The sequence below is a fragment of the Plecotus auritus genome, assembly GCF_963455305.1.
Source record: "Plecotus auritus genome assembly, chromosome: 1".
NCBI classification, from domain to species: domain Eukaryota; kingdom Metazoa; phylum Chordata; class Mammalia; order Chiroptera; family Vespertilionidae; genus Plecotus; species Plecotus auritus.
Genome location: NC_137770.1, coordinates 239,192,073 through 239,214,417, shown reverse-complemented (window position 1 = coordinate 239,214,417; position 22,345 = coordinate 239,192,073). Strand labels below are relative to the sequence as shown.

At 41.4% G+C, this 22,345-nt stretch overlaps 2 protein-coding genes across 7 annotated transcripts in view; one reads left to right on the top strand and one right to left on the bottom strand.

The window, feature by feature from the left end:
* The window catches only part of LCORL (ligand dependent nuclear receptor corepressor like), a gene marked incomplete at its 3' end in the record, with an annotated part of 420,506 nt that overhangs the window by 160,252 nt on the left and 237,909 nt on the right, over nucleotides 1–22,345 (bottom strand). The window lies entirely within an intron of this gene.
* The window catches only part of LOC308244416 (ligand-dependent nuclear receptor corepressor-like protein), a 92,389-nt gene that overhangs the window by 18,008 nt on the left and 52,036 nt on the right, over nucleotides 1–22,345 (top strand). For all 6 annotated transcript variants that reach the window (XR_013960138.1, XM_080660380.1, XM_080660381.1 and 3 more), the window contains exon 2: nucleotides 17,255–17,320. Coding sequence is in view for 4 of the 6 variants with exons in the window: in XM_080660380.1 (XP_080516506.1) it covers nucleotides 17,255–17,320 (66 nt within the window). In the remaining 2 variants the exon portion in view is untranslated. The remainder of the gene's footprint in view (nucleotides 1–17,254; nucleotides 17,321–22,345) is intronic.

Below are 22,345 nucleotides of genomic sequence, written 5' to 3'. Positions count from 1 at the left end.
CCTTGGTAATCGGAGAGGTATTCCAGTAAACTTCAGGTTTTCTGTACTGCTGAAAATAATGTTCAATAGAGGTGAATCTTTTAAGGTAACAAATTTACAGTTTGGAATTTTAAAACTTTTTTTTCATTTATGAACTGATGATATCAAACTTCCAACAAATTTACCGAATAATGTACATCTTAGCTGAGTAAATCATGGTACATGGAATTGAAATTCTCATCTATCATTTGCCAGTCCCATTCTATAAGTTATTTCAGTGTAAGAGTCAGATAAACTTTGTTTACTAGGCGTCTTTCGAAGAAATTGCATATTGAGTTTTTCCGTTTAATTTTAAATGCTTAACAAAGCTTATATTAATACTAGTATGTTTTCTCCCTAAAACATATTAATTACTCCTTCTTGTATCTTTTTATCCTATATAATAAAAGCGTAGTATGCAAATTGTCCCCTCAGCCGGAGTTCTTCCTGGAGTTCGACCAGGACAGCCATGGGCAAACTACGGCCCGCGGGCTGGATCCGGCCCGTTCGGCTGTTCTATCCGGCCCCCGGAGCCGAAAGAGCGGAGGGTTCTCTTGCTCTCCCCTCCAGTACTTTACTTTGAATTTATATTAGTTCACACAAACACTCCATCCATGCTTTTGTTCCGGCCCTCCGGTCCAGTTTAAGAACCCATTGTGGCCCTCGAGTCAAAAAGTTTGCCCACTCCTGGACCAGGAGGTGGGCTGGCTAGGGGAAGGGACGGAGGCCCTGGACAGCTGCGGCGGCAGGTGGCCGGAGAAAGGGAGGGAGTACCCAGCCAGCAGCCTCTAGGGGCCCTACCAGTGCAGGGCCTCTAGTTTGTATATAAATCTAGTTGGTTTATTCATTAGGTTTGCTTAAAAATCAGTGCTATAAAATATGAACATTGTCATATTATAACCTTATAAGAGTAACTTACAAACTTAGTAAAAGATAAAGGGAAATAATGTGAACACAGCCTGGTCATACTCTATTTCCTGAATTTGTGCCTTTGAACTCAGGAGTAAAATCTGATCCAGACACCAGAATTATATATATCTAGTTTCCTGCAGTAACCAAGAAGCATTTAAATACAGTGAAATAATTATCCTACTATCACATCAGTTGTGTTTAAGTTTTGAACAGGGTAACCATTTTTCTTATACGTGTGCTTTTCCTCTAATTCTTTATGACCAATTTGGTTTCCACTTGTTATGTAAGTATATATAGAGAGAAAGGTGTATAATTAAGGTATTCTTTGTGTTTCCTTTTATTTAACACATATTCAGACATTTGATTTAGTTCCTTAATACTGACTTTTGAACTAATCTGGGCACTATTGACATTTTAGGGTCAGCAGTTCTTTGTTGTGAGGAGTTGTCCTGTGCATTGTAGGTTGTTTAGCAGCATCTATGATGCCAGTAGATAACCAATAGTTCTATATGTATGCTCATGTGTAGAGGTTATGGAGATTAAAAAAGCTTGCAGCAGAGACACCTTTATTAATAGAGGTACTGCAACCCTTAAGTCAAAATAGAAAATATATTTGACAAATGCTCACAGAAAAGACAGAATAGTAGAAAACACTTAAGAAAGAGGCAGTTGTGAAGAGAAACCAAGATGGCGGCATAGGTAAACACCTAAACTGCTGCCTCACACAACAATTTCAAAACTACAACTAAAAGACAAAACGGACATCATCCAGAACCACAGAAAGGCTGGCTGAGTAGAAATTCTACAACTAGAAGGAAAGAGAAAAGCACACTGAGACTCAGAGGAGCTGCAGAAGGCAGAGGTACGGAGGCGCATGCGCGGAGGGCTGGCAACTGAGTATGCAGCTGGCTTTCTCAATCGGGAGGAAGAAAAGAGCTCCCGACTGCTCTGAACTCCAGTTCTGGGCGAGACTCTGGGTCGGGAAGAAACTGGACTGTGTGGCACTGGGCAAAACTCGAGGGCAGCTTTCTCTCAGAGATGCTTGCAGCGATTACCACAGGACACTGAGACCCAGGGGCCTCTTAGGGCAGGGATGATGGGAAGACATTGCTGTCTGCTCTGCCCTGAAACTCCGCCCCATCCAAGCTGAGCACAGAGGCTTTTGCAAGTCTTGTCTCATAAGGGTGTCTCCAGCACAAGTTCTCCCAGCGTAGACACAGATGATCCTCACAGCCAATTGGCCTGGAGGTCAATTCCTCCCAGTGATACCAACAACAATCAAGGCTTAACTACAACAACTCTGTGTACACAGCCCACAAAGGGGTGCACCAAGAGTGTCCATCTTGGGTATCTGGGGAGGCTGAGCCACTGGGTCCTATAGGACACCTACCACACAAAGCCACTCTATCAACTCAGGGAAGCAGCCAAAATGCGGAGACAAAGAAACAGGTCACAAATGAATGAAATGGAGGAAAGCAAACAACTGGATATAGAGTTCAAAACCACAGTTATAAGGTTTTTCAAGAATTTTCTAGAAAAGGCGATAAATTTAGCGAGACCCTCGAGGATATGAAAAAGGACCAACTAGAAATTAAACATACACTGACTGAAATAAAAAATAATATACAGAGATCCAAAAGCAGACTAGAAGATCGCAAGAATCAAGTCAAAGATTTGAAATACAAAGAAGTAAAAAACACCCAACCAGAAAAGCAAAAAGAAAAAAGAACTAAAATATGAAGATAGTGTAAGAAGCCTCTGGGACAACTTCACGCGTACCAACATCCGAATTATGGGGGTGCCAGAAGAAGTGAGAGAGCAAGATACTGAAAACCTATTTGAAGAAATAATGACAGAAAACTTGCCCCACCTGGTGAAAGAAATAGACTTACAAGTCCAGGAAGCACACAGAACCCCAAACAAAAGGAATCCAAAGTGGACCACACCAAGACACATCATAATTAAAATGCCAAGAGCAATAGACAGAATATTAACAGCAGCAAGAGAAAAACAGTTAGTTACCTACAACAGAGCACCCATACGATTGAAACTATGCAGGCCTGAAGGGAGTGGCAAGAAATATTCAAAGTGATGAATAGCAAGAACCTACAACCAAGATTACTCTACCCAGCAAAGCTATCATTCAGAATTGAAGGTCAGATAAAGAGCTTCACAGTTCAGGAAAAGCTAAAGGAATTCATCACCGCCAAATCAGTATTCTATGAAATACAGAAAGGTATTCTTTAAGAAGAGGAAGAAGAAGAAAAAGGTAAACATAAAAATTATGAACAATAAATACATATCTATCAACAAGTGAATCTAAAATTCAAGTGAATAAAAAATATGATGAACAGAATAACCTGGTGAATATAATAGAATCAGGGGCATAGAAAGGAGTGGACTGAAAATTCTCTCTGGGGGAAAGGGGTGTGGGGGGTGCAGGAAGATACAGGACAAAAATCATACACCTATGGGTGAGGACCGGGGCGGGGGGGTAATGGCAGAGGGTGGGTTGGGAACTGGGTAGAGGGGAGCTATGGGGGGAAAAAAGAGGAACAATTGTAATCTGAACAATAAAGATTTATTAAAAAAAAAAATAAAAAAAAAAAGAAAGAGGCAGTTGTTAGACTAAAACTAAAGTGTTTTAGATTTTAAGAAATAGGAAAAGCACTAAACTAAGCAAGACACAAATATGGGTTCTTAGAACAAGGTAGGCTGTAAGTGAAGAAATGGCTGTGAATTTCAGAATGATACTCAATTTGAAGAAAGATTATATATATAAAAGGCTAATATGCATATTGTCTGCTCAGGAGTTAGATTGCTCGCTATGACATGCGCTGACCACTAGTGGGCGACATGGAACATGGTGTGCAACCGGCTGTGTCAGCAGGGTGCTGAGGGAGAGAGGGAAGGTGGAGGCGGGAAGGCCAGGCCTAGGGATCCTACCCTGCACGAATTTCGTGCCCAGGCTTCTAGTTATTAACAGTTTTTAACTTACAAATTGGGATGTACTCTAAAAGTTATTTTGAGAATGAATGTCTTTAGTTTCAAAGTGACATTTTTCCCTCAAACAAATATTTGAGTGCCTAATATGGGCCAGAACTGGGGCCAGCATAGCAAGCAAGATGACATGAAAATGTGATGGCATTAAGTGAAAATATCAAATAAAAACTTACTTGATTTTTTCCCCCCTTATCACTCCTTTTCCCCAGTTTGAGTTGGTGGAGAATTTTTGACTCTTTTTAATCACCAATGTATCCCAGCTTCTAGAACAGGGGTGGGCAAACTTTTTGACTCGAGGGCCAGAATGGGTTCTTAAACTGGACCGGAGGACCGGAACAAAAGCATGGATGGAGTGTTTGTGTGAACTAATATAAATTCAAAGTAAAGGAGCGGCGGGGAGAGAAAGAGAACCGGATAGAACAGCAGGATCCGGCCCGCGGGCTGTAGTTTGCCCAAGGCTATTCTAGAACATCTGGTAGACATAAAAATATTTGTTAAATGAATAATTGATTACTTGGGAAGAGAAACTTTACAAATTGCATATGATTAAATGGAACTTTGGTAAGTGTTTCAAAGGGAATAATGCAAGGTATTATATAATATACAACATGTAACAATAGGTCTATTCTAGTCTAAATTAAATTAGATGAAACTTTAAGGCAGTGATTCTTTTTCCCTTGCTTTATTGGTGCATAATTGACAAATAACAGTATGTATATTTAATGTGTACAGCGTGATTTGACATCTATATGTTGTGTAATGATTACCACAGGTTAATACATCTGTCACCTCACAGTTATGAGAGGAGAGAGAGAGAGGAAAGCTAAAAATCTCCATTAGAGAGAGAGAGAGAGAGGAAAGCTAAAAATCTCCTTTAGCAGCCGAGACCAGTTTGGCTCAGTGGATAGAGCGTCGGCCTGCGGACTGAAGGGTCCCGGGTTCGATTCCGGTCAAGGGCATGTACCTTGGTTGTGGGCACATCCCCAGTGGGAGGTGTGCAGGAGGCAGCTGATCGATGTTTCTCTCTCGTCGATGTTTCTAGCTCTCTATCCCTCCCCTTCCTTTCTGTAAAATACCAATAAAATATATAAAAAAAAAAAATCTCCCTTAGCAAATTTCAAGTACACAACAGAGTATTACTAACTATAATTTCCAAACTGTACATTAGATCACCAGAGCTCGTTCATCCTATAATGCAAGGCTTGTATTCTTTTACTAGCATCTCACCATCTTCTCCAACCCTTAGCCCCTGGTAGCCACCATTCTACTATTTGTTTCTATGAGTTTGACTTCCCCCCCGCCCCCCTGATTCCACATATAAGTGAGATATATGGTATTTGTCTCTGTCTGGCTAATTTTATTTAGCATAGTATCCTCTAGGTTCATTTATGTTGTTGTAAATAGCAGAATTTCCTTCTTTCTTATGGCTGAGTACATTGCCTGTACATACCATTGTCTGTACATACCACATCTTCTTTATCCATTCATCATTCAATAGATACTTTGGTAATTTCTATGCCTTGGCTATCCTATATAATAAATGGGGTAATATGCAAATTGACCCTCATGCCCTTGCATAAGATGGCCGCCCCCATGTGGTCAAAGATGGCCACCACAAGATGGCCAGCAGGGGAGGGTAGTTGTGGGCCATCAGGCCATCAGGGGAGGGCAGTTAGGGGCGACCAGGCCAGGAGGGGAGGACAGTTGATGGCACCAGGCCTGCAGGGGAGGGCAGGTGGGGGCGACCGAGCCTGCAGGCGAGGGCAGGTGGGGGCAATCGGGTTGGCAGGGGAGCAATAGGTGTCAATCAGGCTGGCAGGGGAGTGGTTAAGGGGTGATCATGCAGGCAGGCAGGTGAGCTGTTGGGAGCCAGCAGTCCCGGATTGTGAGAGGGATTGGGCCTATCCCGCTAGTCCAGGGGTGGGCAAACTTTTTGACTCGAGGGCCACAATGGGTTCTTAAACTGGACCGGAGGGCCGGAACAAAAGCATGGATGGAGTGTTTGTGTGAACTAATATAAATTCAAAGTAAAGGAGCGGAGGGGAGAGCAAGAGAACCAGATAGAACAGCCGGATCCGGCCCGCGGGCCGTAGTTTGCCCAAGGCTGCGCTAGTCAGACATCTCCCGAGGGGTCCCAGATTGGAGAGGGTTCAGGTTGGGCTCAGGGACGCCCTACCCACCCCCCTGCACGAATTTCGTGCACCAGGCCTCTGGTTGTAAATAATGCTGAAGTGAACATAGGGTTATATCTTTTTGAGATGGTTTTCTTCCTTCAGATGTATACCCATAAGTGGAATTACTGGATTATATGATAGTTTATGTTTAATTTTTTGAGGAACCTCCATAATGTTTTCCATAGTGGCTACACCAATTTACATTCTCACCAACAGGGCACAAGGGTTCCTTTTTTCTCCACATCCTCACCAACACTTATCTCTTTGTTTATGACAGCTATCCTAATAGGTATGATACCTCATTGTGATTTTTTATTTGTTTAATATATTTTTATTGATTTCAGAGAGGAAGGGAGACGGGGAGAGAGATAGAAACATCAGTGTTGAGAGAGAATCATTGTTTGGCTACCTCCTGCAAGTCCCACACTGGGAATCGAGCCCACAATCCGGGCATGTGCCCTGACCAGGAATTGAACCATGACCTTCTGATTCATAGGTCGACGCTCAACCACTGAGCCACGCCGGCTGAGCTCATTGTGGTTTTTATTTGATTGCCCTGGGCACCTTGTTCAGGAACCTGTTGGCCATTTGTATTTCTTTTTGGAAAAGTGTCTATTCAGTTGCTCTGCCATTTTTTAAATCAGATTGTTTGCTTTTTGCTGTTGAGTAGTATGAGTTCTTTATATATTTTGGATATTAACCTCTTATCAAGTACAAGGCTGCAAATATTTTCTGTAGGTTGCTTATTTATTTTGTTGCTAGTTTATTTTGCTGTGGAGAAGCTTTTTAGTTTGATGTTGTCCCACGTTTCTTTTTACTATGTTGCCTGTGCTTTTGATATATACCAAAAAAGCATTGCCAAGACCAGTGTGAGTAATCTTTTTTCCTGTACTTTTTCTAGGAATGTTACAGTTTCAGTGATTCTTAAAACCATGTATTTTTTTTTAAGACTGAGTAGGATTTATCCAGACGTGTTTGGGGGTGGGAATAGGAGTTGGAATGTGTGTAGTAGGCTGACAGTACACCTTTGTGTGGATGCCTGAGGTGGGATACAGTGTGGCATTTTTTAGGGTTTTGAGTATTGGCAAGAGTGGGGGGTAGGAGGTAGCATGGTATCTGATGACATATCGAGTTTTCTTCTATACTGCACTACTTAATATTGTAGTTAATGTATGCAATTATCATTTAAGTAGAAAATCTGATAACTTTGACTTACATAACTGGCTGTCTTTTGCTAGAGTCATAATTATTTACTGAAGTACTTCTTCAGTTAGTATTCAAATGGTAAGTCCAGTTAAGTGTGTCTTTACTTCCACGGTGGTGAAGTATTTACTTCTCGCATGCCCACCATAAAATAATGAAACTATGGTATCATTATTAGTCCATTTAATTGTATAATATCACTAAAAGTTACCCTATTTTTCTTAAGTAAACTTCTGCCTAAATTTATGTTCTGTTTCTTTTGCTGTATTTCTGTAAGTGTTCTTACCATTCTGTCTTTATTCTTTTCCCATTTTAGTTTGTTCGCACTGCTGCTTGAGTGATCTTTTCTGAATGCAAAACTAATCCTGTCTCTTGACTACTTAAAGGCCTACCATTGCTCTCAGGTTAAAAATTAACTGCTTGGCAAAACATGCTAGCCCTTTCAAGATCCATATTGTGCATATCTCTTCAGCCTTTTATGCTGTCCTCCCTTCACATCACATTATTTTTGCCATAGTTTTTTAGTTTTTTGACATGGCTGTTGAAATTTAAATTAACAAAACTAAATAAAATGTAAAAATAAGTTTTTCAATTCCAAATAGGGAGGGGCAAAAGTAGGTTTACAATTGTATGTGAAACACACTGTTTATTCTTGTATTATTATTTACTAATTATTGTATTATTTTCCATACAAACAACCACAAACTTACTTTTGCCCCACCCTGTATTGGAGAGCACAGATTCGGATAAATTCCATCATTACACAAAGTTATATTGTAAAGTGCTATTCTTGAGTATATTGAGCTCTCTTTTCCCTATCACTTTATACATGGTATTCTCCTTTTCTAAATGTGTGATGTGATCTTCCATGTTTTGTCTAGCTGACTCTCATTCTTTCACTGAGACACAGTTTGGATAACATTATTTCTGGAAAACCTTCCCGGACACTATCTTTTCCTGTTGCCCATCCCAAAAGTCTGAACTCTTGCCTTTTGCCTTAATGTCTGTTGTATTTAAATATAAGAATCAGTTTTTAATAACAAGATTATAGAAGATACAAAGTATTGAAATTTGTGTACTAACTTTAGTTTCAGTCTGTAAATTTTTTTATTAAGTATTAGAGGCCAGTGCACGAAATTCGTGCACAGGGAGGTTGTGACCCTCAGTCTAGCCTGCACCCTCTCCAATCTGGGACCCCTCGAGGGATGTCTGACTGCCCTCTCACAATCCAGGACTGCTGGCTCCCAAACCGCTCGCCTGCCTGCCTGCCTGCCTGATTGCCCCTAACCGCTTCTGCCTGCCTTCCCGATCACCCCCTAACCACTCCCCTGCCAACCTGTTCGATGCCTAACTGCTCCCCTGCAGTCCCAATGGCCCCTAACTGCCCTCCCCTACCATCCTGGTCACCCCTAATGCCCTCCCTGCAGGCCTGGTCGCCCCTAACTGTCCTGCCCTGAGGCCTGGTCACCCCAAACTGCCCTCCCCTGCTGGCCCAATCACCCCTAACTTCCCTCCCTTGCCAGCCTGGTTGCCCCTAACTGCCCTCCCCTGCTGGCCTGGTCGCCCCTAACTTCCTTCCCCTGCTGACCTGGTCACCCCTAACTGCCCTCCCCTGCTGGCCTGGTCGCTCCCAACTGACCTCCCATGCTAGCCTGGTTCCCGCCCAACTGCCCTTCCCTGCAGGCCCAGTTGCCCCTAACTTCCCTCCTCTGCTGGCCTGGTCACCCCTAACTGCCCTCCCCTGTAGGCTTGATCGCCCCCAACTGCCCTCCCTTGCTGGCCTGGTCTCTCCCAACTGTCCTTCCCTGCAGGCCGGATTGCCCCCAACTGCCTTCCCTTGCAGGCCTAGTCCCTTCCAACTGCCCTCCTCTGCCGGCCATCTTGTGGTGGCCATCTTGTGTGTTGGAGTGATGGTCAATTTGCATATTATTCTTTTATTAGATAGGATAGTGCATAGATTCACCCCATAGAAGTAAAGATACATTGAAATGGATTTATCATTTGAATACTATCTGTAATTGTGATTGTAGGAAAAGATAGCCAGTTATGTAGGTTAAAGTTACCAGATTTGCTACTTGAATGATAATTGCATACAGTAATCAGATTTTAAAACATAGAATTGAATCTAGCAACTCAATAATCCATCTGAAGGTAAATTTCTAAGTAGAAAAGCCTTGTATCAGATGTATTTTCATTACAGAAATTTAGCATTTAATTTGTAGCCATCAGTTCAACTTTAATCATTAGCATTATGATAAGCAGAGTGGGGAATGCAGAAAGTATCTGTATGGAAACCTACTCTGGAGTTTGTAATATGGATACTTATTATCAACAAGTTTTACCACTGCTCTACTTTATAGTAGTTACCCACTACTGCTTGTATCTCACCATTACTTGGTTTGACCAGGAAAAGGAGAGATTCGATTCAGCATAAGTTTAGGCCTTCAAAAGTTGTATTATTAGTGGGCCAAAGAGAAGATAAAAATATGATTTTGTTGTTGTTGGAGAAGACCAAATTTTTGCATAGAGTTGGTCTTTTGTCCTAGGAAAGGGATAAAAGACACATTCTTCTTGTTTGGGTGGGGGTTTGTTAATCTACCCAGCTAAATGAGGCTATCATGGGATAGACTTAGATGCCAAAGATTAGACTGGCACTTTATGGCTTATGAAAACAATCAATTTCCCAATATATTCCTGATTTCAAATAATCAAATTCGAAAGGTATAACTACCAAAACACCACATTTCTGAATTCAGTTGAGTTAGCCACTCTTGTAGTTGGAAAGGCTTCATTGATAGAGCTTAAGATACTTCAGTTGTGTGGTACAAGTTCCCCAGGAATTTAAAAACAAATAGATATTAATGAGGAATGGTATTATTACGGGTGCTTTCTTAGAAAACCTAGAATTTTTGAGCCAGGCAAAAGAAGGAATGGAGAAGGACAAGAAGTAGAGGCCTATAGAGGCAAAGAAAAAGGAATGAACAGAGTGTTTTGGGAATAGAGTTGAGACAGGATAAGAACACCTTACTGGAGTAGAGGGTTGACTAGTGGTAAAAGAGGCTTGGCTATGTAAAGTGGAAAAACCTCAAAAATTATTTTTTTAGTCTTTCATTTTTAAAAATAGTATTTCTTCTGATTTTCTTCTAATTTCTACCTGTACATATAGGAGTTGATTTCCCCTAGCAGGGAGGGGATTAAGATCATCTAATATACTCTTCTATAAGTCTTATATATATATATGAACATATCACATTTTCCTTATATTTGTCTTTTTATCCTTTTAGTCTCAAAAGCTTTTTTTCCAAAAATATTTTTTTGTGTAGTCTGTATCATGATTTTGCTTTCAAATCATTGTTTTATCCGATACAAAAAGCTCTTTATTTTTGAGGATCATGGAATTTTTAGTATGCTGTGATCATGTAGACAGCTAATTACCTTTCTTTTTTTTAAATAGAGCTAAATGGTTTATTTTTTTACTTTTTATTTCTTTATTGATTAAGGTATTACATACTTGTCCTTATCCCCTCATTGCCCCCCCCCCGCGCACACCCCACTACACTCATGCCCTCACCCCCCTATTAGATAGGCTTATATGCATGCATACAAGTCCTTTGATTAATCTCTCCCCCTCTCTGCCCTCCTCTACCTTCCCTCTGAGGCTTGACGGTCTGATCAATGCTTCTCTGTCTCTGGATCTGTTTTTGTTCATCAGTTTATGTTGTTCATTATATTCCACAAATGAGTGAGATCATGTGATATTTATCTTTCTCTGCCTGGCTTATTTCACTTAGCATAATGGTCTCCAGTTCCATCCATGCTGTTGCAAATGGTAAGAATTCCTTTTTTTGTTTTGTTACCGCAGCGTAGTATTCCATTGAGTAGATGTACCACAGTTTTTTAATCCACTCATCTGCTGATGGGCACTTAGACTGTTTCCAAATCTTAGCTATGGTGAATTGTGCTGCTATGAACATAGGGGTGCATATATCCTTTCTGATTCGTGTTTCTGTTTTCTTGGGATAAATTCCTAGAAGTGGGATCACTGAGTCAAATGGGAGTTCCATTTTTAGTTTTTTGAGGAAACTCCATACTGTTCTCCACAGTGGCTGCAACAGTCTTTATTCCCACCAGCAGTGCACAAGGGTTCCTTTTTCTCCACATCCTTGCCAGCACTTGTCATTTGTTGATTTGTTGATGATAGCCATTTGGACAGGTGTGAGATGGTACGGCATTGTCGTTTTGATTTGCATCTCTCGGATAATTAGTGACTTTGAGCATGTTTTCATATGTCTGTAATTACCTTTCCCTGTTACATTTACTGATGACTTTGACACCTAAATTTTAGTCTTCCATCTTTACTCTAAACCAGGGGTGGGCAAACTTTTTGACTCAAGGGCTACAATGGGTTCTTAAACTGGACCAGCGGGCCGGAACAAAAGCATGGATGGAGTGTTTGTGTGAACTAATATAAATTCAAAGTAAACATCATTACATAAAAGGGTACAGTCTTTTTTTTTTATTTCAATAGTTTTATTCATTTCAAACATTTTAACAAGAAGAATGTAAACACTAATTATTATAATTTGAAACTTCAAAAAATGGAGGAATCATAGCACAATAACATACCTTATATTGAAGATGGCAAAGGCAAAATAAAATTGCCTAACAAAGGAAAGGTACAAAAGCCTTTCAAATTAAACTTAAATATAATAAAATAATTTAAAACTAAAACAAATAGAAAAGAACAAAATGTGTAAACAGTAAATTAAACATTTTCTTTAGTGCAACTTCCAAATTATGCCCGGGACGTAGATGGCAATGTAGACTGGGTTGAAAGGTTTTTGGTCTTTAAAACATCAACTTCAGTGGGAACAGTGTTGGTCTCCTTTTTAGCTAATGCTCTGATACTGTGCTCTCCAGGGGCGTGTCTCCCTACATCACCACGATAACGTGTCTCCGCATTCCCAGGGTGATGTCGGGGACGCGTCCGTGGGCATTACAAGGAGCCTCTGGAAGATTGAGAGGTTGTTCCTTCTACTGAATGGGCAGATATAAATCCGCCCACTCAGAAGAATGAGCTGCGGCCATGTTTCCCCATGTTGCCATGTTAACATTGCTGCTGGTGAAGGAGCGGAGGGGAGAGCAAGAGAACCCTCCGCTCTTTCGGCTCCGCGGGCCGGATAGAACAGCCGAACAGGCCGGATCCGGCCCGTGGGCCGTAGTTTGCCCACGGCTGCTCTAAACCCTGACCATTATTCATGATTGACTTTAGTTTGCTTGTTTGTTTCTTAAGGATAATGCATCAAGTTATCTACTGACCTTCACCTTTCTCTGCTGTAGAAACCATCTCTTACGCCTTTCTTAAAAAAATTTTTTTAAGCAAGGTTTATTAAGATATAATTTACAGAATACAGTTCTATGAGTTTTGACACACAAACAATTGGATAACCAACTCCTCAATATACAAGATATAAAACAGTTCCATTATCCCTAAAAGTTGTTTTGTGATTTTTCATGGTTATTTTCTTACCTAGGTAACCTGGCACTAGCAACCATTGGTCTGCTCTGACTCTGTAGTTTTGCTTTTCCTAGAGAATAATAAGTGAAATCATAAAGTATATGCTTTTGAGTAGGGCTTTTTTCACTTAACAATATGCTTTTGAGATATATCCATGTTGTTGCATGTATCAGTAGTTTGTTCCTTTTTCTATGTAGTATTCTATTGTACCAGTTTGTTTTTTCATTCAGTGGTTGAAGGACATTGGATTGTTTCCAGTTTGGGGTAAATGTGAATGAAACTCTATGAATACTTGTGTATTTGTGTAAATGTAGTTTTCATTTCTGTTTGGTAAATATTGGTAAATATTTAGGAGTGGGATTGTTTGACCATGTGGTAGTGCCTGTTTAAATTAGTAGAGATTGTCAAACTTTTCTAAAATGGTTGTGCCATTTTGCATCCCACCAGCAATTTATGAGAAAGCCAGTTTAGTAAACTTATATAGGGAGAGGCTATATATTTTGTTCAATAGAATGACATCCTAAAATAGTTTGTTTGCATGGTTAATTTTTGGAGTCCATTGATCACAGCAAAATAGAATTAGATTATCTTAGTAATAGAAAGAGATTTGGGGCTTGTTCGGTCTGAGGTTTTACCCAGTAGGAAAGTCTTTTCAATAATGTTCTTGAAAGCACTCTCTAGTTCTAGTTCATTCACTTTTCTGCCTTAAATGTCCACTTATAGGAACTAGTACTGAATCATTTCACAAAGATTTTATTAAGTGCATATTTTCTAAGTTTCATGATAACTACTTTGTCAAATCCAAGACATCATAAGTTACTAGGGGCCCAGTGCACGAATTCGTGCATCTTGAAAGGAACTGTGGACTTCGAGGCTGCGGTAGCACAGGGTTGGGTCTCGGCCCATCCTCCATGCCCCCACCCGGCCCCTCCCACCGCGGCCCCAGTCACCTGTCTGCCCGCAGCCCCGCACACACATGCTGATGGCGCCAGCCCTGCTCACACCTGCTGAAGGCGTGAAGCAATTGGGGCTGGTGCCAGCAGCGGGTGCAAGTGGCAGCTGCTGCCCCGATCACCCCTCAGGAGCAGGGGGAAGTGGAGAAGCCAAGCCCTCAGGGGCTTTCGGGGCCAGCAGTCGCCCCTCGCACCCACTGATGGCGCCGAGCGATCGGGACCGGCGCCAGGCACCAGCAATGGGTGCGAGCAGCAGCTCCAGCTGCGGGTGTGAGCGAGGCCAACGCTGGCACTGGGTGTGAGCGGGGACATCGCCGGCAGCAGGTGCGAGAGGCGGCTGCCAACCCTGATCTCCCCTCAGAAGCAGGGGGAGGTGGAGAAGCCCTGAGGGGTGATTGGTGCTGGCAGCCGCTGCTTGCTTACGCTGATGGCGCCAAGCAATTGGGACCAATGCTGGGCGCCAGCAGTGGGTATGGGCGGTAGCTCTGCCACCGGCAGCAGGTGCAAGTGCCGGACGGGACCATGGAGGACAGGAGTAAAGAATTTTCAGAAACCACCAGAGGTTCACCCTGATGACAGCGACCAGTGCCCCCCCTTGGTCTGGCACCCCTGCTCACCTGCTCCACCATCCCGCCGTGGCCAGCACCCGCCATATTCCACGCACGCCCCCTGGTGGTCAGCGCATGTCATAGGGAACGGTTGTTTGGTTGTTCGGTTGTACCAGTTGTTCCACCATTCGGTCTATTTGCATATTAGCTTTTTATTATATAGGATAAGATGCATCATTTCTTCACTAGTGGCCCGGTGCACGAAATTCGTGCACATTAAAAGGGGGACCCAGAGTCAAGTCCCCACTTACTCACATACGCCTCAAAATCGCCTGAGACCCAGACCAGGCCGCCCCCCCCACATTGGGCTAGATCCAGACCCGGCAAGTCCCACCTTGTTAAGCCCTGCCAGGCAGGGGGCGTAGTCTCAGGTCCCCTGGCCTGGTGCCAGGACGGGGGTGGGCCTGACGTCCCCCAGATGGGGCAGGAGGTGTGCCTTGAGGTCTCCCGTCAAGCCCCACCAGGTGGGGGACACGGCCTTAGATCCCCTGTCAAGCCCCGCTGGGTTGGGGGCATGGCCTGAGGTCCCCTGTCAAGCCAGGGGTGTGCATCCTCAGGTACTCTGTGAAGCCCCACTGGGTGGGGGGGCATGGCCTGAGTTCCCCCGACCCAGCATTGGGGGTGCACCTTAAGGTCCCCCATCAAGCCCCGCTGGGTGGAGAGCACGGCCTGAGATCCCCTGTCAAGCCCTGCCAGGCAGGGGGCCGCAGCCTCAGGTCCCCTGGCCTGGTGCTGGGGTTGGGGGTGTAGCCTGAGGTCCCCCGGCCTGGTTCTGGGGTGGGGTGCATGGCCTGAACTTCCCTGTCAAGCCCTACCTGGTGGGGGGCGCAGCCTGAAATCCCCCGGCCTGGCGCTGGGGCGGGGGGAGCAGCCTTGGGGTCCCCTAGCCCAGCACCAGGATAGGAAGCACACTTTGAGGTTCCCCGTAAAGCCCCGCCGGGTGGGGGGGCGTGGCCTCAGATCCCCTGGCCTGGTGTCAAGGCAGGAGGTGCAGCCTGAGGTCCCCCAGCCTGACGCCAGGGCGGGGGGCACGACCTGAGGTCCCCTGTCAAGCTCTGCCCGGTGGAGGGTGTGGCCTGAGGTCTCCTGTCAAGCCCTGCCAGGTGGGGGGTGCGGCCGGAGGTCCCCTGTCAAGCCCCACGGGGGCCGGGGAGGGCATAGCCTCAGGTCCCTGCTGATTGCTCATTAAGGCTCCTTAAGGGAACTTGGCTTCAGCTGTGGGTGCATCCATCTTTGTGATGGAGTGATGGTCATATTCCCTCTTTATTAGATAGGACTTAGAGGCCCGTTTCAGGAAGAGCCCTGCAATAGGGCTTCCTGCGGTGGTCTCCGCCGCCCCGCCTGCTTCCCTCCCTTCTCCGCCACCCTGCCTGCTTCCCTCCCTTCTCCCCCGCCCTGCCTGCTTCCCTCCAGTCTCCACAGCCCCACTTGCTTCTCTGCAGCTTCGCTCCTTTCTGCAGGGCTTGGCTTCCTTCTACGCTGTCTTCAGTCTTCACTCTGCGCCTGGGTATGCAAATTCACTGTCATCTTTCGTGGGTTAATTTGCATATTCACTCCTGATTGGCTTGTGGGCGTGGCTTGTGGGCTGTAGCAGAGGTATGGTCAATTTGCATGTTTCCCTTTTATTAGATAGGACGTTCTATGTGAAAAAATATTACTTTTTTTACTGTGACACATCATTGACTTGAATATACATCTTGATTATAGAGATGTTACCATATCTTTTTAAAGCATGATTTATGGAACATTTCTAGAGTAGTATTTCTGCATTTTTACAATTTAGGAATATCACTGAGAAAATATCCTTTATCTTTCATTTTTCAGATCTATCATTCTACCTTTAATATTTTCTCTCTCTAACATAAGCATTCTTTAAATAGTTCCTTTTCTTAATTTTCCAGTTATTTTGCCATTCTTATCATTTTCTTTTGGATGCCTTGTAGTTTTTCAAAAATCTGCTTAAAATTTAACATAATACAAATTTCAAAAAGAAAGTTGCAAAATGTTAAAATTAGTATATCCAGAAAGTAGAACACTATGTAAGTTCGTGAATGAGGTTTTTAACTTGACCAGGTTTTCAATAATTTTTTAAAACAGTCCATACCCATGAATAAATTATTATGTCATGATTTTTACAAGTAGGTTAACATTTTATACCTCATATTTTTTTTAATCCTCACCCGAGGATATGTTTGTTGATTTTAGAAAGAGAGAGGAAAGGGGGGGTGGAGAGGCAGATGGGGGAACATGGATGTGAAAGGGAAACATCACTTGATTGCCTCCCGTAGGTGCCACCACAGGGATCAAACCCGCAACCTAGTTGTGTGTCCCAACCTGGAATTGAACTGCAGCCTTTTTTGATTCCCTGGACGATGCTCCAACCAACTGAGCCACCTGGCCGGGGCCATCATACTTTTCATAGCAAGAATTTCTCCCCATTGACACGCATTTACTCACGTTGGTAATTGAGGTTAAAGGTGCTACTTTTTATAAGCTAACATATATTGTTACAGATATAAACAGAATTATACATCTTTTCTAGTTATTCTCCTCTCTATAAAATTATTACAGAAGAAATCTGCCCGTAATAATTTAACCTGGGAATATTTCTAAATGACAAAAATGTTTATCTGTTTTAGTAGTGAATATTTACATTTGAATATTTCTTTATAATCATGTAATTTCTGATAATTATTGTATGACTGTTATGTTATGTATTGCCTAGTTCAAATTAATTCAACTATAGGAAAAATTACACCTAATAGTGTTAAATTTGCTGATTCCTATAGAGTTTATGGTTTTTTGTTACTGTAAAATTAAGCTTTCTTTCATAGTTAATATTCTTTTCTTTCTTTAATAACACAGGTTTTGAGAGTATTTTAGAAGGGCTTTATGGACCACGGCTACGAAGAGACCTCAGTTTATTTGAAGGTAATGTTTTATTTCAAAATTTTAACCTTCTGTCCCATTTAACAAATGAGAAATGGTTGTTCTACACTAACTTTATACTAAACATGAGTTTGTGTTATTGTTTAATTAGAAAATATTTTAAATGAATACATAAAGTGATCCAAATATTCCTATTATTAAATGATGTTATAATCTTTAAAAAATTTAGTGCACTGATCAAAATTGAAAATGAAGTTTGTTTTGGCTCAGTGGTAAAATTTGTTTTTTTGTCATTTTATACATTACATTCCTTGACTTATTTTTAAAGAGGACTTAAAGGGGTTCATGTTGCCTGTTGCTTATGATACAGGCAGTCTAAAACTCAGATTGTCACTGAGAAATCCTGCCATATGTGTTCAGCGTTTTCTATTAATGTATAGCCTCCTCTATTTATTATAGCCCACCCTTCCAAATGTTGTTGCATAAATCCTGGTGTAAGATTTTGATCGGTGATATAATTGCTGTGGTAGCATAGTTTAGCTGTTTTACTGCTAGCTTGGAAACATAGAGCCCTAGGAGAGAGCATTTTTGTAGGCATGTGAAATTTTGTAGTACAGTTCATTTACAAAATGGGTAATGCTAGAATAGGTTTTCTACTTTGATTTTGATTGAATTATTTCTGTATCTTGTCACTTTTTAATGCTGACTCTTTTACCTTCTGCCCTACTCTGCTACCTTCCATTCTACTAAGACCAAAGTCCTATCTAATAGACTTAAAGGCCCTTCTCTCTGTGTATGTAAGTCTTTTGCATTGAGGTAGTTACAGTGATAGTTGGAGTAGTCAGAAATTTTCTTTTCATTCCTTGTTAATGTTGAGGAGGATTATTGAGCTATGAATCATAGAGCTGACAGTATCTATGCAAGATCATTTGTCCCAACCACCCATCTTCAATCAGATGAATGATATCCATGCAGAACATGACAATAAGGACCAAGACTCCAAAATATACCCGTTCCAATGTTTTATCATTCTTATGGCTAAGATCTTTATCTTCTATCTTTTAAACTTTCAACATCTCTCACTGTGTCATAGCTTAACACTAAATTAAATATTTTTGCCTATTATATTTATAAGCAAAACTGACTAATTATAGTTTCACCTTTTTTTCTGAGCTTATAAATAAAGGAAAAATCTAAAGAAATAAGAGTTTAACCTATGCTTGGTATTTCTTCAGCCTGCTGTTTTTCATTCATGTCAGAAGGCAGCATTATACTCAATTGCTTTCTGATAACCCAAAGTCCAGCTTGTGATTTTTAGCCTCTTGCTTTCAATTATTTACATATATAGTTATGAATATATGTATGTATTTATGCTCCTTCAGAAATTAGTTAATATACAAAGGGCAGAATGTTCTAAGGAAATAAACAACCGTATTTTATTTTTTGACTATTATTTCTTTTGTGTACAAGTAACACATGTTTATTTTAGGAAATTAGAAAATATAAATGAGCCCAAAAGTAAAAAATTAGTCCATGCCCCACAGATAACCTTTAACATTTTTATATATATAAGTTTAAAATATGTATGTATTTATTGATTTATTAAAGTAGTATATACTGTACATATAGTATATAGTTATTGTACCTACTATGTTTGTTCACTAGTATATCATTTGGGTATATAAATTCTTGAAAACTCCAGGAGAAGGTGGGGGACTGGTAGGCGGGTTCCCCTGACCAGGCAGCCCCCACTGTGGCTGGGTCGCCTCCCGGAGCTACGGGCTCAGACGCAGAGACTGCACCATCTTGAAGGGGAAAGTGGAGCTTATCGGAAGCCTAAAAATCCACAACTGCGGCACTCACTGAACAGCTGCGAGCCCCAGAACACCGGTCCCCAATTGGCGCAAACACGCGGATTCAGAGGAGCTCTACACTCCACCATGGAAAGGACAGAGAGAACTACATAACAAGACATCCGGAGAAGAGAGACCATGGGGAGACAAAGAAACAGCCCGCATATGAAAGAAAAACAGGCATCACCAGAAAAGGAAGTAAACGAAATGGAGGCAAGCAACCTTCCAGAGAAAGAATTCAGAGAAATGGTCATAAGGTGGCTGAAAAGAATGGAAGACAAATTCGACAATATGTGTAAGAACCAAGAGGAAATGAAGAACCATAGAGACCAAAGAAACAATACAAAAGATCAACAAAACCAAGAGCTGGTTCTTTGGAAGGATAAACAAGATTGATGAACCTCTAGCCAGGCTCACCAAGAAGCAAAGAGAGAAGACCCAAATAAACAAAATCAGAAATGAAAGAGGTGAAATAACAACAGATCCCGCCGAAATACAAGGCATTGTTAAAACATACTACGAACAGCTCTATTCCAACAAACTGGACAACCTGGAGGAAATGGACATATTCCTAGAAAAATATAACCTTCCAAAACTCAATCAGGAAGAATCTAAACAGCTCAATATGCCAGTAACTATGGAAGAAATTGAAGCAGTCATCAAAAAGCTTCCGGCAAACAAAAGCCCGGGGCCAGACGGCTTCACAGGAGAGTTTTACCAAACAATCAAGGAAGAAATAAAACCTATCCTCCTCAGACTATTCCAAAAAATTCAAGAGGAAGGAACACTTCCAAGCTCCTTCTATGAAGCCAGCATCACCCTAATACCAAAACCAGATAAAGACAACACAATGAAGGAGAATTACAGACCAATATCCCTCATGAACGTAGATGCCAAAATCCTCAACAAAATTCTAGCAAATCGATCCAGCAGTACATCAGAAAGATCATACACCATGACCAAGTAGGGTTTATCCCAGGAATGCAAGGATGGTACAATATCCGCAAATCAATAAATGTGATACATCACATAAACAAATTGAAAGATAAAAATGACATAGTCATATCAATTGATGCAGAAAAAGCATTTGACAAAATCCAACACCCTTTCTTGATAAAATCTCTCAACAAGGTGGGAATAGAAGGATCATACTCAACATAATAAAAGCTATATGTGATAAACCCACAGCTAACATCATCCTTAATGGGCAAAAATTGAAACTATTTCCCCTAAGAACAGGAACAAGACAGGGATACCCACTCTCACCACTCCTGTTTGACATAGTACTGGAAGTATTAGCCATTGCAATTAGACAAGAAGAAGAAATAAAAGGCATCCAAATTGGAAAAGAAGAAGTAAAGCTGTCCTTATTTGCAGATGACATGATATTGTACATAAAAAAACCCGAAAGACTCCATCAAAAAACTAACAGACTTAATAAATGAATTCAGCAATGTAGCAGGATAAAAAATTAACGCCAAGAAATCTATGGCATTTCTATACACCAATAGTGAGCTTACACAAAGAGTGACTAAAAAAGCATTTACCATTGCACCAAAAAAATTAAGATACGTAGGAATAAACTTAACCAAGGAGGTAAAAGACCTATACGCGGAAAACTACAGGACACTGAAAAAAGAGATAGAGGAAGACGTAAACAGATGGAAGAATGTACCATGTTCATGGATTGGTAGAATCAACATCATTAAAATGTCTATACTACCCAAAGCAATCTATAGATTCAATGCAGTCACCATTAAAATACCAATGGCATATTTCACAGACCTAGAAAGAACTCTCCAAAAATTCATCTGGAATAAAAAAAGACCTCGAATAGCCACAGCATTCCTGAGAAAGAAGAATAAAGTAGGAGAGATCTCAATACCAGATTTCAAGCTGTATTACAAAGCCACTGTTCTCAAAACAGCCTGGTACTGGCACAAGAACAGACATATAGACCAATGGAATAGAATAGAGAATCCAGATATTGACCCAAACCACTATGCACAATTAATATTTGACAAAGGAGGCATGAACACACAATGGAGTCAAGACAGTCTCTTTAATAAATGGTGTTGGGAAAATTGGACAGGTACATGCAATAAAATGAAACTAGATCACCAACTTACACCATACACAAAAGTAAACTCTAAATGGATACACGACTTAAACATAAGACGGGAAACTATAAAAATACTAGAGGAATCCACAGGCTGCAAAATCTCAGACATATGCCGAAAGAACTTCTTCACTGATACTGCCCCTAGGGCAATGGAATCCAAAGAGAAAATAAACAAATGTGACTACATCAAAATAAAAAGCTTTTGCACAGCAAAAGAAACCATCAACAAAACAACAAGAAACCCCACTGTATGGGAGAACATATTTGCAAGTGTTATCACTGATAAAGGTGTAATTTCCAACATCTACAGGCAGCTTATACAACTTAATAAAAGGAAGATAAATGATCCAATAAAAAAATGGGCAACGGACCTAAATAGAATCGTTTCGAAAGAAGAGGGAAGGCCAAGAGACACATGAAAACATGCTCAAAGTCATTAATTATCCGAGAGATGCAAATCAAAATGACAATGCGATACCATCTCACACCTGTCAGAATGGCTATCATCAACAAATCAACAAACGGCAAGTGTTGGCAAGGATGTGGAGAAAAAGGAACCCTCGTGCACTGCTGGTGGGAATGCAGACTGGTGCAGCCACTGTGGAGAACAGTATGGAGTTTCCTCAGAAAACTGAAAATGGAACTCCCATTTGACCCAGTAATCCCACTTCTAGGACTATATCCTAAGAAACCAGAAACACCAATCAGAAAGGATATATGCACCCCTATGTTCATAGCAGCACAATTTACAATAGCTAAGATTTGGAAACAGCCTAGGTGCCCGTCAGCAGATGACTGGATCAGAAAACTATGGTACATCTACACAATGGAATACTATGCTGCCATAAAAAAGAAGGAATTCTTACCATTTGTAGCAACCTGGATGGAACTGGAGAACATTATGCTAAGTGAAATAAGCCAGTGAATGAAAGAAAAATACCACATGATCTCACTCATTTGTGGATAATAAAAAACATTATAAACTGATGAACAAAAAGATAAGATACAGAGGCAGTAAAGCATCAAACAGACTGTCAAATTACAGCAGGAAGGTTAGGGAGAGGTGGGGGAAATAAGAGATCAACCGAAGGA